At 31.1% G+C, this 20,570-nt stretch overlaps 1 protein-coding gene across 9 annotated transcripts in view; it reads left to right on the top strand.

Moving 5' to 3' along the window:
* The window catches only part of LOC105223796 (CUGBP Elav-like family member 1), a 202,682-nt gene that overhangs the window by 104,527 nt on the left and 77,585 nt on the right, over positions 1-20,570 (top strand). Inside the window, exons 1-2 of one of the 9 annotated variants that reach the window (XM_049446806.1) lie at positions 4,421-4,573; positions 18,098-18,906. The exons of 5 other annotated variants lie outside the window; for them this stretch is intronic. In XM_049446806.1, coding sequence (XP_049302763.1) covers positions 18,408-18,906 — 499 coding nt within the window. In that variant the 5' untranslated portion in view covers positions 4,421-4,573; positions 18,098-18,407. Of the gene's footprint in view, positions 1-4,420; positions 4,574-17,586; positions 18,907-20,570 lie in introns of those variants that run through there. 3 more of the 9 variants (XM_029549250.2, XM_029549251.2, XM_049446805.1) reach the window with 3 other exon arrangements.

Here is a 20,570-nt window from a genome sequence, read left to right as displayed (position 1 = left end):
GTATCGAACTTCTAGAAAAGCGTATTCAACGATAAACTGGTATAAAAATGATACACTAGAAAAAAATGAGTTTATGAATTGCTAACTTGCTGACGAAATATGAGAAAAATAACTGTTATAAATGCAATTAACTGGTTTAATTTTTTTAAACTAGTATAAATTCTAAAAACATATAATCAGATCAAATCAGTATTCGATTACCCCTGCTTTAATAATGTCGAATCAAACAATAAATTTGTATAAAATAAATTGTTTGGTAAAATTAAATAAAAAATATTTTTGTATTAATAGTTTGAAGAAGAAGCGTGTAAAAAAAAAACTGGTATAAATGAAATGAACTGGTATAATTGCATTCAGCTGATATAAATGTGGGGAATTCATTATCAGATTAAATCACACTATGATTACCCATGCCTTAAGAATGGTGAACCAAACAAAAAACTGGTATAAATCAAAATTAATTGGCAAAAGTAAATAGAAACTGCTTTTTAATTGATAATTTGTTGAGCTAGCGAACATAGAAGTCAACTGATATGAATACCAGGAACTGGTATAAATTCACCAAACTGGTATAAATGAAAAACTGGCAAAAATTACACAAAATTTTATAAATTCAATGAACATATGTAATCACACGGTAAAATTTATACAAGTTTATCCCCATACTTTCTTCAATTGAATTCAACTTGAACTTGAACTTTGAGTACTAGCAAAAAGTTCTCACTTATAAAATGCAAGATGAGAAAGCAGATAAATATTTTGTTTAAATATCTACTTTTTGAATTATTTAAATATTTTGTTTTATAGAAATTTATTTATATATATTAAGCATTTTAAACAATAAACTCAAACGAAATCATGAACAGTAAAAGTTAAATGTTTACTTTTTATTTATATTTAATTTGAACAAGTCCCTTCATGAGTTTTGTTAAATGTACTCATACAGAGCTTAAAGTCACAAGATTATGCAAAAAATAAAAATCAAGCTTGTAAATCCTTTTCCCATGGTTCTGCATTAATTTTTTCCTGTAGGGTAGGTGTTGCCATTAAGAAAAATTGTATCTATGTGTAAATAAGAGAAATTCCATAGCAACAACAGTTTCTTAAAAATTAATAATTACTTTAATATACTTCTTGTTGCATTTATTCTCATTTAATAAAAAAATTTAATTTTTTGGAGTAAAATTGATAAGTTTTTCTGTATGACAAACGTTCATGTCCAAAAAAAAATTTCTGCTAAAATTTTTGTCAATATTTCTTTCGAAAAAATTTAAAAATTAAGAACAATTCAATAGCTTGTAAATAAATTTTAGCAAAGACTAAAATTCATTAATACATTTTTAGTTATTACTTAAGCTCTAAGAAAATATGTTCATTTGTAACTCATATTTGAAAACGTGTGCAATTTGCCTTTAGTTAACCAATTGCCAAAGAAAACACGCGCACATCTGTCTTCTATTAATACATTCACGAACACGCACACACACACACATGTACACATACATATACTCAAGTGCGAGTATATAATCTTACAAGCACCTTGAGTCAAAAATGACACTTAAACAAAACTAAAAATTAAAATTACTGAAATACGATAAACTCTGTACAACAACAATAATAACTGCAACAACTCACAACTATATGTACATATGTATAAAAGTCGTGTACAATAACAAAAGTTATAAAAATAAATAGAGTGTTTGTCGAGTAAGCATTTACAGCCGAAATGAAGGCACTTTTTCATGGCATTATGGAAAATTGTGCGACATATTTTAAGGTTTCCGGAATTTACAAAAATTTCGTGACACAGTCTACCTACCGCTTGAGCTTTTATACTCGAAGTCAGTGCACAATAATTAAGTTCAAGGCTTGAATAGTAATTGTTATCATTTCGCCCGTTTAGATCAAATTGGAGAATTGCTTGCTGTCGCTCGCTAATAAATATATATTTTCAATTGTTAATATATTTTATTTTATTTTTTGCATAAATTTTATTTATATGGAATTTATATAAATAATCAATTAGGAGAAATAAATAGTTACAATAATTGATTCTGGGAAATTCTCAATTAATATAATTAGCAAAGGGCATACATTCAGTGATAGACTAGTTACCACGAGAAAATTTTTATTAGTTTAGGTTGCAAGTCAATGTTTGTACTGCGGATGTGAAAGAAACTCAGTTGATTTCCCACATTCTTACTGGTTTAAGTGTCATCATTCGGGGTTATACGAGTATCTTTCATAATTTTTTGGATTTGCATATTTCCAAATGTTGGCCGTGGCTACGTTTCATCCGTAGAGTTCAATTTTCGAAGACTCGTTCGAGCATTTCGACAGGTAACTGGCTCCAAGGCCGGAGTTGAAGTGGGATTTTTTGCATACAGTTTTAGTCGATAAATTCCTGTCGAGAGCCTTAATATTTGAACATTAGAGAACAACTTTACATACTTAATAACTCAAAAAAATATCAACTACGGCTTATCATTTCAAATGCGAGAATTTCGTTTGCTGACGCATCCATTCAACCAAAAGAGAGCTTCAGCGCAGAACAAAATTCTCTTGTAATAAAAATCGGGAGCGGTGCCCATCTCGTTTTTGGGCCATTCTCGAAATTGTACGCGCCTGATGATCTATCGGCTTCAATGCCACAAGTTAGATAACGTGAGCCCGCAAACCTTTCACTAAATCTTCCATAAAGTGGCTAGACACAGCCTAAATTTTTTCGCAGGATGGTGGATGAACTCATTCGGGTCTTTTCGATGCTCTGCTCTACAGCAGCAATAGCGTTGTAGGTGTCAGAAAGACAAATGCATGCTTAACACTAATGATTATTTTGATGCGTTATCTGGCACAAGTGTTATTGACAGTTATACCAACATAGAAAAATAATTTCGACTAATGGGGTTTCGTGCGAAATTTAAACAAAAAAGTCTTACTATTTTTTGCCCACGGTAGTAAGAGCTCTCTAACATTGGTCTTGAAAGGTAAAGAAGTCACATGGTCAAAAATCGGCATACGTAGATTTCTATGGTATTTTTTAAGCTCACTTTGTTGGAATACTACACACAAAGACCACCATCTAAAGCTATCGCATTTTTATCAGAAACGAACACATATGTACACGTACTTTTATTTCCAATTTCTAAATTATTTTTGTGGTGTGGTCAAATCGTATTCTTTTTATATGCTCAACCAATGCAAGCTGCTTGGAGCAACGAGCAGCGCAGAACACTAAAAAAGTGTCACACATGCATTCGCTCGTGCACGCATCTATGAAAACGGTGTGGAAATGAAAAAAAAAATGTGAACAATTTGGCAGCAAGCGAGCGATACGTTTGGCAAGACAATACGCGAGTAATTCGTATTCGAACGATGTACGTATGGATGGATAAATGGATGGTTGGACGGATGGATGGATGAGCGGATGTTTATAACTCATATGCGGTGTATATAAGCGCTTACTTGTTTGTGTGGTTGTGTTTCTGTTTCTGATTGTGTGTTTGTGTAGTCTTATTTGTTTGTGTGTGTGTTTTTGGTTGTTTGTGTGTCTGTATATATGTTGATTTGTTTGTATATAGCTATGTGGGTTTGGCTAAAATGGGCTAGGCCTGCAAAACGTCACGTCAGTTTGTCATTCGTCAGCGTTTAAAGCGAAGCGCGCACAAAGCGCTGCGACAACACCGGCATTTCACCGCTACCGACAGCACTAGTATCAGCAACGGCAACGACAACAAAACAGCGCGCACCGGCAACAGCAGGCGCTAAGCGCTAAGCTATATATATGTTCATATAATTATATACATACATATATACGAGTATTATATGAATATTGTGCAGTATATAATTTATTGTATGTCATCGGCTTGTATTGTGTTCGTGAGCATACGCCGGGCGAGTACTTAGAGTACGGGCGTTTAGAAGTGAGTGCGTGTGTGTGTGCATATTCATATACATATGTGTGTGTGTACTATATAAATATATACGAGCCGAAGCTGTATTTATGGCGGTGCTAAAAAAATTTGTCATATCCATTAGACACAATATGAAATTTTGCGCGTATCTCTTAGTGGTTGTTGTTGTTGTTGTTATAGTGTGTTGTAGTACATGGCATTTACCTGTTGCTCAGCGCTCAATAAGTGGAAAGCGCTCGTCGCTTTGAGCGCGCAATGCGAAGCGGCGGCATAGTTTGAGGCATTTTAGTGCGCCACTGATAATCGTCGCGCTAGATACGCGCACAGCAGCGTAAATTGACGCGTTGAATTGAGAAATATTAGCCAACAGTTAATTGTAGTTTTTTGTAATTTTTTGAACTTTTTTTACAATTTTTTTGAAATTTTTTATTTGAAAATTTTTTTTGGAATTTTTTTTTGAAATTTAAAATTTTTTTTAATTTTTTCATCCTTTTTAAGAAGCTGTGCCAGTAGAAAAGCATAAAGAACGAAAAGAATCGTTTATCGCGCGTTCAAACGTCAAAACGCTTGCAATCGCGCGTGTGTTTGTGTGCCTTGAAGTGTCTAAACAATTATAAAAACATACAACATTACTTAAATGTGCTTAAATACATATATATGTGAGTGTGTTTGCATAAGAAAGCTCTGTGCTCTGTGCGCTGTGTGTGTTACCTGGTAAGAGTCGCTGTATTTGAACAACGTCTTGCTTTGTTGCCTTGTGGCAACGCAACGTTGCGTTTGCATACAGCACAAATACACGCAAATATATGTATGTGTATATGGACGCCTGCATGCTGGTGTAAGTTTGCATATTTGTTGTAGTTGCACGCACGTAACGAGCACATTAAATATTTGTCATTATTCTAGTGACACTAAGTGATTTACGCTACACACGCGCGGCGGTAAATATATACATATGTATGTATGTATGTCGCGACGAAAGTGGTGTGATAAAATACATAGAGAAAATACACGTGCATACACATACATACATAGTTATATCAACACACACATACCAATTAAGCGCGCGGTTTGACTTTGCTTGGCTTACAAGCGTACTTACAGCCGCTTAGATATATATAAATATATCTACATATTTACATATCGTTATCTAAAATGCAAAACAGCGTATCAGCAAAAAAAAAAATTGAAAATAAAAATAATAACCAATACATAACTCTTTAATAACCGAAACTTAAGTATATGCTAACCAATATATAACCAATTTATAACCAAAACTCACATTTTGTTTCAAAATTAGTTTTTTATCACTATATCATATTATATATAGTTATGCTACACAAAATTTTCAGCTTCAGCTGTCAGATATACCCAATTTATAACCAATATATGTATAACCATTTTATAACCAAAACTCAACTTTTGTTTAAAATTAGTTTTGTATTCACTATATCATATTATATATAGTTATGCTACACGCAATTTTCAGTTTCAACAGTCAGATATACCAAATTTATAACCAATATATAACCATTTTATAACCAAAACTCATATTTTGTTTCAACTTGAGTGGTTTCTCACAAACCAGCGTATCATCTAAAAAAATCAAAAATCACTGTCAGATCAAATAACCAACATATAACCCTTTTATAACCAAAACTCAAGTATATGATAACCAATATATAACCATTTCATAACCAAAACTCATATTTTCTTTCAATGTACATTTCTATTATATGGTTTTTCCTTCGTCTGTAAACTTGTGAAAAGTGACGTTACGTTATTTTGCATTTTAGGTGTCGATAACTTGTAAATTTGTATTTATAATATGCATAAAATATATTTATATAGTATGTGCCTGTTTTCACGTGTGTTAGTATTCAAACATTATTTGCTTGAAACGTAAATGTAAACTGAAATGTGTGGTTTCAAATGAAATTGTCAACAAAGCGCAAATTTTATTTATATAGACGAGTGAGAAAAATGTGTGTGTTTATTTTATAAAGTCTGGCAACTTGTTGAAGAAATCAAAACGTCGTTTCGCGTTACGCGTCGCGCAAACTTGTGGAAAATGAGCCAAGTAAAATGATAGTGCCACAAACTGGTGTACGATTCCTCCCGCCAGCAAATATAGCCACACAATATTTAAACACATGTTGTATGTGTGTGTGTGAGTGTAGCCAAATGACTTCATCTGCCAACATCTCGTGCTGCAAAGCTACTTGCCATTGTTTCTTCTCTGCTTTTTTTGAGTTTATTAAGTTTTCCCTTACCTTGAAGTTCATTTGGCGTATGTTGCAACGTTGCGTTGCATTTTCAAACACATATACATACATAGTTACAAAAGCATACAATATGCGCATAAATACATGCAGTTAAGTGTTTGCTTTGTGCATACATTGTTACATATTTGCATATACTTGCTTATTTGTATGCGTCAGAAGATGCCTTCGTGCTGACATGCAGCTCTCGTGACATACTCGTACCTGCATTACTCATACATATGTATGTGTGTGATTACGTCGCAAGATTAGTAATTAAAATTTTGCAGGGTATTTGCAAGTAGTTATAAATTGAGTATTTAAGTATGGTAATTAATTAAAAATAATTAATTAATATTTAATGAAAAGCATTAATCATTACATAAACATAAATGGAAATAATTAATTAATAGCAATTCTTTGATATTTAATTTAAACGAAGATAGACAATAAATTAATCATTAGATGAAGCTATAAGCTATAAATTAACTTCATAATAGATTAGTAATTATAGTTCTACAAAGAATTTGTATTCATAAATTGCGATAAATTACTAAAAATAAAAATAATCAGTTAATAATTAATTAACAACTAATTAAATATAATTAATTAACAATAAGTAATTAGTAATTAATTTGAACTAAAATAAATATTAATTTAATTATTAGATTAAAGTAAAAGCTATTATTTATGTTCATAATAGCTTTGTAATGAAAATTTTGCAAAGAGTTCGCTTTCATGCATTGATAATTGAATTACGACAGGTAATCAAAAATTAATTTAAAATTAATTACGTTAATAATTAGTTCTTTATTTACTTAAATTAACTATTGAAACTAAACACCGTAATTTAATAAGCATAAATCTAAAATTAATAAAATTAACTTAATTAAATTTTAAATTACATTAATTATTAATTAATTATTTATTAAAATGAATTATTTAAACTAAATGAAGTAATTTATAAATATTTAATTTAAAGTTAATTTAATTAACTTAATTAAATTTAATTATATTATTTCTAATTAATTTTTTTATTTAAATTAATTATTAAAACTACGAAAGATAAATAATTAATTATTAATTTAAAATTAATTACAGTAATTACTAATTAATTATATATAAAAAACAATTATTAAAACTTAAAACCATAATTTAATAATCATTAATTTAAACTTAAAGTTGTGAGTCATCTTAATGAAAATAATTTTAATGCTTTAATTTCTGCGACTACTAAATAAATAAGTAAATTTCATTTCATTGGTTTCAAAAAACTATAAATTTTTGTCATAATAATAATTCAGAAATTTCGTGTTAATAATTAACTACACAATTAATTACTGTATTAATGTATTTATTATAATTATTTACTTAAAAATTGGGCAACAAGCATTAAATTAAAAAATGCATATTTTTCTTATAGACAAAAATTATTTACTTTATTTTGTTATATAAATTATTATAATAAATTAACTTGTCATTTTATTAAGATTTTTTCTAGTAATTTTTAATTTTTTTTTTAGTTTTTCATTTAAGTTTTGATATAATTTTAATTTTTTTAATACTAAAATTTTTAAATGTTTTTAAGTATTTAGTTTTTGAATAACTTTATTCATAAAATTTATTTTTAATTTACTTATTAATGTTTTTAGTTTTAATTTAATTTATTTTTTCACAATTTTTTTTTTGATTTTTGATATATTTTGATTTTTTTTTATATTTAAATTTTTAATTCTTTTTTATTAGTACTTTTATTTTGAATAATTTTTTCTTTAATTTTGTTTGTTATTATTTTTCATTTTTGTATTATTTTGATTTTTTTTTTAATTTTTAAATTATTTTTTTAGTTTTTCTCATACTTTTTTTTATAAATTTTTGATATAATTGCAATTTTTTTCATATTTAAATTTTTAATTTTGTTAAATACATTTTATATATGTATATACATATTTTGTTTTTATTTTTTTTGTTATTATAATTTTTTTTTTGTTCTTATGCCAAGTTTGGAAAATATTATTGCTCATTTGAAAGACAACAATTTCCCACCATGATTTTTTTTTTCATTTCTGAAAAATTGTTTGCTGAATTTTCGTAAAAGTTTCCATTTTTCTACATCCAATGATGAAGCAAAAAAAAAAACAAAAAATCATTGTTCACTCAGTTTGAAAATTGCACCAATGTCAGTTTTAATTTGCACCGGAAATTTGAGAAATCTTTGAACTTAGCATGCTGACTATTTATATATAATAGCACAGCATGAACATACTAGGGTGGACCGTTAGAGTAGCAAATATTTAGCCAAAACTTAACAAAAACGGGAATACTTCAAAGAAAAGTTTCTAGAAATCTTTATAACAATATATTAAAAAATTGCTAGAACAAAAGAATAGATTTTAAATTAAAAATTAATAAAATAATTAAATTTATTAAATAAATTAAATAAATTAAAAAAAAAATTGAAATTAAGTAGAATAAAATAAACTAACGAAAATAAATTAAATTAAATTAAAATTAAAATTAAATTAAATTAAAATTAAAATAAATCAAAATTAAAATTAAAAAAAGACACAACCAAAATTTTATTTGTGTCTTAAGTCTTTTGTTTGCATTATCAAGAAACTGCCTTTAGAACCAGAACTATACTTCTTAGTTTGAAACTATCTCTTTTAATTTTCGACGATATAAATTTACTAAAAATAATTTCTTCGAATGAACACAAAATTTTCTTCGTTAAATGCCTTATAGAAGATTAAAATATTTAAATATTTTTTTTTTTATTTGCAACAAACTAAAATTAATAACGTTTCACAATTACAAAGGTATTTCAAGGCACCAAAGAACCGAATTCAAAATAAAAAGTTACCCACCCTAGTGTTCACTTTACTATTTCCCCGACATTTTAAAAGGCAAATATTAAATTGTATTCAGTTTCGTACCAGAGTAAAATAAATGTTTTTCGAGTAATTAGTGAACAACAACTGTATATTGTCACTTGTCAATGAGACCGAAGCTGCTTGAGCAAAAAATCACGCACACACACATACATACATATGTAGGTATTTTCACACGTATGCGAGCACGATTGGACGAAAAGTACAACACAACTTGACAGATACAATTAAATACGGAATATACTTGTATGCACTGTGTGAGCAAGGCAAGCGACACGTCAGCAGCACATACAAATTCTTTACCACCCCCTATTAACCGAAAATACGTAAATGGCAAGTACAGAAGTACAAAAACAAACAGCGAACCGTGCTGGCGTGAGTAGTAAACAGATACTCATAAAATATTCATAAATACGGTTTACAGCGCGCGGCATATTTGCAGCCACATATGCACAGATGTATGTATGTGTGTGTAAAGTAGACATGTGAAATGGAAGAAATTGACATAAACCTCATTTTAAGATGCACTTTTTGGGCATAAAAAGGCAATAACACAGATATTTGCACTCAGAAACGCGTGACGTATACGCCCCACACCGTCGCCAAGGTAGCAAATGCATGTGTATGTGTTTGTGTGCGTGCATATGTAAATAAGTAAATATTGCAATGCCACTTAATGTGTGGAAATTCCGACATTTTGGTCTTATTCAAGCAAGTGCTAAATAGCTCATTGTTGGTGGGAGTTGAAGGCAAGGCTGAATATATACAAGGCTATATACATACATGTATATATGTATAGAGATAGATATTGACTTGCCCTAATTGAGGATGTAATGAGGTAGCGAAAGAAATTTTCGATTTTTGGAAAAGTTTTTGGTTTCTAGGTGGAAAATTGGTTAGCCATAGTGGTCGCTCAAATTATTATTTTTAGATCATTATTTTTTTTTTATTTATACTAGAACGCAATGAAAAATAAAAACAATCAAATAAAGTAATTTAATATGAAGAAAAAAATAAATTAAAATAGAGTGAAAAAAAAATAAATTCAATAAATTAAAAGAAAATAGAATAACTAAAAATTATACAAAATAAAACAAAATAAAGTATATTAAATTAAAATAATATACTACAAATTAACAAACAAATTAAAATCTCAAGGAATTGAAATTAAATAATAAAAAATTACTTAAATTAATAAAAAAAATAAAAAATAAACGACAAATTTAATAAAATAAAACAAAAAAAAAAAAATAATAAAATAAATTGAATCAAATTAAAAAAAAAATTATAATAAATAAAATCAATTAGATATTTAAACAATTAAGTGAAAATTAAATAAAAACTAATTCAATTTTAAATTTAATTGGAATTAAATTAATATAATTAAAATAAAATATTGTAATAAAAACTAAAATCAACACCTCTGAAATAATAAACTAAGAAATTAAAATTAAAATAATTAATTAATAAAAAAATTTAATTACACAAAAAAAAATATAAAATTATATAATAAATAAAAATAAAATAAAAGAAAAATAAATAAAATAAATTTAATCAAATCAAGTAATAATTATTTAAAATTAGAAAAAAAAATTTAATAGGAAAAAATATAATTTAATAGATATTTAAACAAAAAGTACAAATAAGAAGAAGCAAATTTAATTCAATTTAATTAATAAAACTTGTTTAAATTATACTAAATTATATTATATAATATAAATAAAATAATAATAAAAATGAAATAAAAAAAGAATTTTAATTTAATTAATAAAATTAATTTACTTTAATTAATTAAAAAATTAAATAAAGCGAAATTATTAAAAATAAATTTAGTTAATTTCAAAAGAAAAACATAAAAACAAAAAGTAAAAATAAGATAAAGCAAATTTAATTTAATAAATTTAAATTAATTAATAAAATGTTTTTAAATTAAATTAAATTAAAGTTATATTATGTAATATAAATAAAAAAAATAATCAAAATATGTAAAATAAAAAATATTTTCATTTAAATTAAAAAAAAATTAATTTATTTTAATTAATTAAAAAAAAATAAAGCGAAATTAATAAAAATAAATTTAATTAAATTCAAAAAAAATTAAAAACTAAATTAAACTAATTAAAATATAATTAGAAAATTAAAAATTAAAATGCTAGAATAAAAAATTCAAAAATAATAAATTTCATAATTCATAAATAATAAAACAAAAAATTAAGAAAAATAGAAATATTAATTTTATTTATAATATAATTAAATATTTAATGAAAAGAAAAATAAGTAAAATGAAATAAACTTACGTTAAAACAAATTGAAAATATTATAAGATTACATAATGAAATGAAATTCACATATTACAAAACACTTCCAAAGAAAGTTAATAAGTACTCTTTGTGGGTTCACATCGAAATTAGCGCGGTCATATTTTCATTTTTTTTTTGTCATTTCTAATATTCGAAATAGTTTTCTTTAATTTTGTTTTTCCAAATTTGATAACATCTAATTAACATGAGACGAAAATAGCAGACACGCTGACTAATCACGCAAAAATCATTAGCTTTTCTGCAACAAAATTCTTATACTCTTTTTGTTGTTTTTGTTTTTATTGCATATATTGTTTTTTCTTTTGTTGTTATTGTTGTTTTTCCAAGAAAAAAATCCATAAAATTTTTTCACCCTAAACTGTGCCAAATTACTTGCACCGAAAGAATATTTACACGTACTTAAATTCCAATAAGATGCCAAACTGGCAGCTCTATTTCACTCAAGCACTTATAAACTTAAAAATAGCAACTAAAATAGTTTAAGTGAGTGTGCGGCGAGGCAAAAATGCAACTTATCGACAATGGCAATGTACTGTAGCAACAACAGCAGTAATAATAAGAACAACAACAATAATAATAACAACAACAACAGTAATAATAACAACAATAGCAACAATTGTAGGACATAAACAAAAACAATAACAGCAAGAAAGCAGCAAAAACAAAAAAAAATAAAAATACACGTAAAACAACAAAAACAAAAAATACATATGAAACAACAAAAACAAACACAAAGTAAAACCAACAACAACCACGGCGAATGTCATTTTACTGACATCAACCATATTTCAATTTGCCCATTGAGTCAATAATAGCGAGCAAACAAGTGTACGAACCGAAAAGTCGAACGATCAGTCCGGCAAACACTCACAGGCAAACGGTTGGGCTAAAACAGCAGTTCCGTATTGCTATATACATACATATATACATATACAGATGTACATAATTATATAGCGACGCATGTGAGCACTTGTGCAAACAAAAATACATATGTAGATATGTATGTATATGGTAGATATGTGTGTGTATGTATTGTGCCCAAATGGAAATTTTGGCTAAATGCAGCGTTGTATTTTGTCGGGTTTTCTTTATAATTTTCGCAAAAGTGGAAAAAATATTACGAAAAAAATGTTTCATATATTATATACTATATGACACGTATACATAATATATCATTACCTAAAATGCAAAATAACGTAACATCACTTTATTAATTTAAATGCAAAAGAAAAACGACATTGAAACAATATTTGAGTTTTGGTTATAAAATGGTTATATATTGGTTATCATACACTCATAGTTAGGTTATAAAACGGTTATATTTCGGTTATTATATCAAATAGCGATTTTTGATTTTTTGTTTATATGCTGTTTTGCATTTTAGGTGACTACATAATATTTTACATTGTTCACACAAACAATTCATACACCGTTATTCATCTTCCAAAAATGCTGATTTTACATCAACTCAGCATTGAAAACTGCTTCCAACCGGGCACTTTAAAATAAATATGCGCATAGTTACCTATTTATAATGTACTTTCGTATAAATCCAGCTGACAGTTGCCTCCACTTGCATATATGCACACACAGGCACATGTACACACACACACACATAGCAACCTCCATGTTTACATTTGGTCATGTATGCGATTCTGAAAAGTTCATTGTTGACCAAAACGAACAGCCACTTAAAATGCCTGCCCGCCAACCACACACACATGCATATCATACGCCGGGCAATGGCCAATAAACACACTCACACACATGTCTTCATGCAGGCACACGGCGCACTTGGAGTACATTAACATGCTCGGATATGCTGCCATTCTCGACGTGATGCAAAGCTGCGCATCGATACAAGTTCGAAAGTCTACTAAATCAATTGTGACATAGCCGAAAACAAATGTTGGCAAGCTGGCGCTATATAGACATATGTATGTGTGTATGTGCGCAGGAAGCCGGCAGACAAGCATTTAGGCAGCGCATAGTCGCGCTTGCTGGTACTTTTGAATAGTTTTTACTATGACTTGCACTGCTTGACCGGCTTTTAGCCAGCCGCCCGGCTAGATAGTGCGCTAGTAGTCGTCGATTTATGCCGCCATCACTTTCACAAAGACATTTTCGTTCGATTTATGTAGTTTAGTATCGCTTGAGTACACTTCCTTGCTTTGCCTTCATGCTTTTCGCTTTTGAGCATTTTCAAGTAGTAAACAGCAAGTGCTTCGAGGAACTGCGAACATTCCAAGTAAATTGAGTGTGTATGTGTATTTTGTAATGTGATTTGCATTTGTTTGTTTTTTAATAAATTGTACGCCGTTGCACTATTGAGCTTACAAATATTAGATGATAACATTTTCGAAATTATTTGGAGCACAGTGCAAACAATTGGGATGTATATGGAATTCTGTGTAGAAAGAATTGTTATTATTAAAATATCTCAGCTTATTCTGTGAAATTTTTGATTTATTTTATACAACGAATCCTCTTAAGAAGGCTACTACTACGACTTTAAGTCCGCTAACTTTGAAATTTCTACCAGCTGCTTGGAAAGTAAAGCTTTAGCACACATTTTTGGAATCACATATATTTCTAGATTCTTAGAACCACTGATTTGGATAATTTATTTGCACCAAAACTATAATACCCTTCACAAATACGCAAGATTCTATACACGAACTTGATTTTGATCGGTCAGTTTGTATGGCAGCTATGAGCTATAGTGGGTCGATCTGAAAAATTTCTTGAGAGATGGTACCGTTACCTTATATGATAATCTGTAGCAATTTTCGTAAAGATTGGTTGTCAAGTAAAAAAGTTTTCCTTACGAAGATATAATTTTGAACGATCAGTTTGTATGGCAGCTATATGCTATAGTGTGTCGATCTGTAAAATTTCTTGGGAGATGACACAGTTGCTTTAAATAATATTATGTGCCAAATTTTATGAAGATATCTCATAAAATAAAGAAGTTTTCCATACAACGACAAAATTTTGAACGGTCAGTTTGTATGACAGCTATATGATATAGTGATCTGATCAAAACAATTTGTAAACAAGATTATACCATATTTATGCAGAATAATCTGTATTTAATTTTGTGAAGATATCTCTTAAAATAAAAAAGTTTTCCTTAGAAGAAGTTTATTTAAAGCGTTCAGTTTATACGGAAGCCATATGCTATGGTAGACCGAAATCACCGGAAATGAAAAGCTTCTTGGGAAGAAGGGCTTATACCACACTTTGCGGCAAACTTAATATACTTTGTTGAGATACAAAATCGTTAAAGACATCTTAAGTGTTCATTTTCTGGAATTTCTGCTGTAAATATTGATGCCACTTTACAAACGAAGGCCAAACATTTTTTTTTTTAATATTAAAAAATTTGTATGTGACTCTTTTTTTTCAGAAAAAATACTATTTGATTGACTTCTTTATCAAAATTTTATATTTAAACTTTCTATCGAATCAACTCTAGTTACTACTGTAGCCACATGACACCAGGCAGCTCAGTGTGCTGTGCCGTCATTTCGATAATTCAATATTTACTTTCAATACTCAGATTATAAATTAGACTTTAATACGAGCGCATACGAGCGCTTTGTAATCGCTACGTTCCGCAACTCTCTACAAACTCTTTTATTTGTTCTTCTCTAATCGTCTTCATTAGGTGCTAATGAGGCACATAAGCATGCGGTTGCCATTGTCCTCGGCTAAATTCGTTACTTTTTTGTACGCTCGATGTTATATTAACTACTTTGCTTTTTAGCACTTCGGTGGCGATATGTAATACTCGTCAGCAAAACAACCAAAAAGTGAAAACGGCACAGCATTTCGAGAAAACACAGTGGTTGCTTACTAGGGTGGGTGATAAGAGTTTGCTACGCTTTTGTAGTTGTTTGGTTTTTGATTCAAGCACTTGCATTCTTTCGATGAAAGTTTAATACTAATGTGTTTTCAAACTAAAAATCATTACAAAGAGAGTTTAAAATAACTACAAATTATTCAATAATTGACTCTACATTTATATTTGTGTGCGTTTTTTGTAAAGTATATTATTTTAGAAAAAAATGCACAATAGTATTACAAAGCGTATTATCCAACATCTTCCCATCTTTCTGATAATTTTGGACTACCTTCCAAAACAGTTGCACCAACTTGGCGACCAAAAATTTAATCAAGCTAACTTTTGATAGTTTGTTCTATTGTTAACCACATTCCAGTAAGAGCGTTCCGAAACAAATGGTAGTCAGAAAAGGCAAGGTTTGGTCCATAAAGCAGATGAGACAAATCTCATCCCGGAATCTGTTTTCCAAAAGTTTTGAAACGGTTTTCTAACACGAAGTCAACCGTTGTCGTGATGAAAAATTATTGCCGCGTGTCTAGATGCGAATTAGAGCGATTTGTGGCAACTACTCACTTCAATTTGTTGAGTTCTTCTCTAAAGCACTCTCCATTAATGCTGTTTTCTAGCGTCAGTAACTCAAAAAACAGCATGCTCTGCTGATTCCACAAAATACAGAGCATTCATTACCTGGCCGTCAAGGATTTTCGGCGTTCTTTTTGATTTGGCTTTTTCACCAAGCTTCTCACGTGATATTTGTGTTTAGTGTTGCTTTAACGAATATATTTTTCAGTACAGGATACAATTGATACAAAAACTATTTCTTTTTGTAACGCTAAGGCAGCATTTCTGACACTCAAACTCGTCTTTCAAAGCCTCTTTGCTCAATTCATATTTCTTTGCTTTTCTTGCTTTTGAATGTAACCGTTTCGAACATTTTGTAGTCACTGCTTGAGTGACTCCCAAAGATTTTGCAAGCTCTTCTTGTATTTGGCAACAACCTTTATAGAATCATGCCTCTGTTTCCCCATCTTCAAATGTTTTTGGCCGCAAGGGGTGCTCCATGACTTCCAAACCAAAATCAAGGCTTATAAATTATAATAACCGACTTATTCGTCCACTAGAACATAGTTTGGTGGATATAGTGGATATCTGATGGCACACTTTGGCTTTTAGTATACCCATTGTGTACCCATTGAAATCACTTCACTCTATTATGTTCTATCTCAACCACCCTGAGCTCCTGATAAAGCTCAGCAAAGATTTATTTGTGCAATCTTTGAGTGATCGTCAATAAATTCGCAACTACGAGTATTTTCCTATAAAAAACCCTTGCTTCACATAGTTATAAGATGTCCTTAAGTCTGATTTTCTTCCACCTCCTGGCAGATTCTACACAGTTAGTCATTCTGACATATCTGCCAATTACACATTGATCTGTTTGGACTCTTACTAGGATTCTTCTGTCATTACTTTCATCTGCTGCTCAGCTATCAGGAATACGACTAAATTCTGGTACCTATTGCTGCTTTAAAAAGGATGTTAGATCCACTTAGAAATCAAAACAATATTTCATTATCTTTTATAACACTCTAAACGGCTTTAGAGATTTCTAAGCCGCTTAGGTATCTGAGAACATAAATACATTTCTTGTTGTGGGCACACTTTGTCATACTCAGAAATGTTTTCCCCCGTACCCCGTCTTCTTATCGCAGTTTCTCTGTAAGTGTGATTAACACGCGTGTTGTTTTGCTTCAAGGCCCTTATCGAAGCGGTATTGTAGGCATACACTTTAGACTTTACATGTCTCCACAGGAAAAAATCTCATGGTGTGATGTAAAACGTATTTTTACGTACCCATTGACCTAGAAATGGACCTCATCGCTGAACAAAATTTGACTCGAAAACGTCGGATATTCTTGGAACTTTTCAAGAGCCCATAGAGCAAAGCGATGTCGTTTCGGAAGGTCGAGTGGCTTCAGGTCTTGCAAAAGCTGTAGTTTGTACGTTTTCAATTTAAGATCTCGAGGTGAAATTCATTCGTTCACATGAATGACTTTCCATTCGAATCGTATACTCCACGTCTTGTTGAAAAAGCTAGATGCAAGCTTCTTTACCCAAATTATATGACAGATTGACACGACCCACGTGGAATCTGTAAAGATATTTTACTAATTTTGTCGAGGCGAAAAATTTATAGACCAAAAAACTTGAAAACTTACACCATAAAGAAGTTTATTTCTTGATCAAAGATTTGTGTAACTTATCACAAACACACATACACATATGTCAATCATATTTGTGTTTACGATTAGCTTTCTTTTTCTTCTCCGTACATTTCCACTGCTGTTGCTGGGCCTTCTGGCTCCGTCATAGGGTACACGCTAAGTATGCAACCTGTTCTTAGGCAAATATTTGTACACGCTTTTAGTGGCCTACCTTTAACGAGACATTTTTAACCTCACTTCAATAGCACACACAAAAACAGAAAGTAAAGCAAAGCAAAAGCTGATTAAACAAAACACCAAATAAGGCTTAATGCGACAATTGAATGAGCAAATTAAAGTGCGGCACATATTGAAACGAAATTACTTAGTCAAATATACGGAGGAAATTAAATAGCACGAAATTGAAAAATAATGACGATTATAATTGGTTTAATCAACAGGCAGGCGCACACAAAATATCACCACAGACGCTACGTGCGCAACGCGAATGACGCCAAACTGCGTGCAAATGGCATTGCGAAATTGAAATTCACCACACACGCACACAAACATACATGCCAACAGATTTTCATACACATATACACAAACAAATATATTTTCATATATAAATACATATATTTTTTAATGCAAATATTTAGCTACACTAAAGAGCAGCGCAGCGCCCGAGTACGTGCAGTGTGAAAATTAAAAAATAAATACAACAACAACAACGAGTGAAATAAAATAATTAAAAGCCATAAATAAGTGCGTGCAAATAAACGAAAAAAATAATTAATTTAACAGATACAGTGTTGAAACAAAATTAAAAGAAAATTCAATAACAACAACAAAGTAACAAATATCAGTAAACTACAACAACATTGTGACAGCCAACAAATTTAACAAAATTAAAACATACACACACACACCCACACAAACAAAGAGTTTGTTTAACTCAGCAGGGCCGTAATGAAAAATCCGAACAGGCTGGAGAGCCCGACGCCAGCCAACCAGTGTGGCAGCCCCACCACTGCCAACAGCCTGCTACTAACCAACAACAGTAACGCCAATTCTAACGGCAATTCCAGCAGCAGCGCCAACAGCAACAACACCGCCAGCATTCCCAACAACAGTGGCGTAGCAAATGACGCGATTAATAACAGCATCACCACCGGAAACGGAAGTGGAAATGTTAACGATGGCGGCAGCAGCAGCGGCGGCGGACACATCGTTGACGGTGGTGGCAACGCCAGCATGATGGGTGGCATTGGTGGCGGCACTTTGATTTTAACAGCGGCCATGCAACACCACAAGTCAAACGTGCAACACCGCCACTCACCACCTAACAGCTACAACAACAGCAACAATATCAACAACACCACCACCACAAATGGCCATCAGCTCTATCCGTCGATATCGTCCACATATTGGCTGCCGCCGCCAAATCCGGCGCCATATTTAGTTCCAGGTAATTAGCGCAATTCGCAAATAAGCCAACAACAACCAATTTGACCATTGCAAGCAAACACAAATGAAAGTACACACACATACACATATATGCACACTCACAACTTATTAGTATGTATATAAGCAACAATACCGTAATTTAAAGGTACGCGCTCATTGTGGCCGTACCGCCCATTTTAATGCGTTTGGGGGTGTGGGTGGCGAGTGGGCGGGACCCGTTAACAATACACCGTAAATGCAACTAAAACAACATTATAGCCAAACAAATCGCCAGATCCGTTATTAAATTTGTTGTTCTTGTTATTGTTATTGCTGTTGTTGTTGTTTATTCAGATTAGTTAGTTTGCTTTGTATTGTGCGCGAGCGGAAATGAAAGTACAAAATCGTTGTTAGCCGGCTGGCAAGCACAAAGTTCATTGAAAATCCGCGCAACGGATAAATAAACAAATTGCCAAAGCGCCAAGTGTGCGGCGGCAGCGAGGTGGAGTGGAAGGGTTGGAGCTTTAGTTAATAGACACAGTCATTTGTTAGCTTATGTGCGCATTTTGCCCTTGGTTTTTCGGATATCCGACATTAAAAGGAACATACAGTGGCCATGCCAAGGGCTTGCAGGGTTTTTTGAGGGGTTGAAGCAAACGCATTTAACGGTAAAAATATCAGAACTTGTTTTAAAAGTTAAAAATAATTTTTGATTTTTTTTTTGCTGGAAAAAATATTAATTTTAACCTCTGTGAGAAATCTGTACCCAAGTTGGATAGTAAAATTATGTAAAACTGAAATTTTTATATTTCAAAACATCTTTATCACTTTAATAAGCGACGCCGCTTACGAAAATAAGTATGAACTCACTTTCTTCTACATTCTTTAAAATCGTATATCCATATATACGTACGAAGACTGAAATGTCCTTAGGTTAGATGAGTATATACGCCTGAGCCCTTACCGAAGCGAGGGATCACACTTTGACTGTTACTTACAGTCCTTTGTAAAGCCAGACGTACGATTCCTGTAGTTCGATATCAGCTTTCAGTAAGTTGCCAGGATCTATCACAAATCAGCTTAGTTTTTGTTTTTTTATTACCACTATTTCAACTGGCTGTCTAAAACTATTATATCCTAGTTGAATTTGTCTTGATTTGGCAAAAACGGGACATTCGAGGCGGAAGTTTTCAAATAATCCTATCCCATTTTCTGCACCTGATTCTAAATAGCTCAGAAATATGTAGAAGCAGGCTCACGGCCCTAGGTTCCATCTACGTGGGCAGGGTTCATAGCACCTCCATGGCGCAGAGCAAGCTCCTGGAATTATTCAGAGTGCGGAACCTTTGTGACCAAATGTGATATAGGAGAGAGCACAATAGACCAGTAGTCGCAGCACAAAACCTTAATTATTTTCTATATATCTTTCTATCTCTTTCAAAGTAGTAATGCACCTGGCATTCGATAAGATATTCAATCTAACTGCATTAATGCCGTTCGGACGGTGTCCAGTTAGTGCTACTGCGATTAGTGAAAGATGGACCTTAGAAGGACCGCACTGCTGACTGGTAGTTGATCAATACTTACTGACCTGGTTTGAGACCCAAAATTTCAAAAGTAAGCCACAAGCTCCTTCCCGTTTGCATTCCGAAGTTATTGAGACGGTAGTGCCTGCCTAGCAAGCTT

The sequence above is a fragment of the Bactrocera dorsalis genome, chromosome 1 (assembly GCF_023373825.1).
Source record: "Bactrocera dorsalis isolate Fly_Bdor chromosome 1, ASM2337382v1, whole genome shotgun sequence".
NCBI classification, from domain to species: domain Eukaryota; kingdom Metazoa; phylum Arthropoda; class Insecta; order Diptera; family Tephritidae; genus Bactrocera; species Bactrocera dorsalis.
The sequence above is the reverse complement of the archived record's forward strand: the minus strand, read 5'-3'. Positions and strand labels throughout refer to the sequence as shown.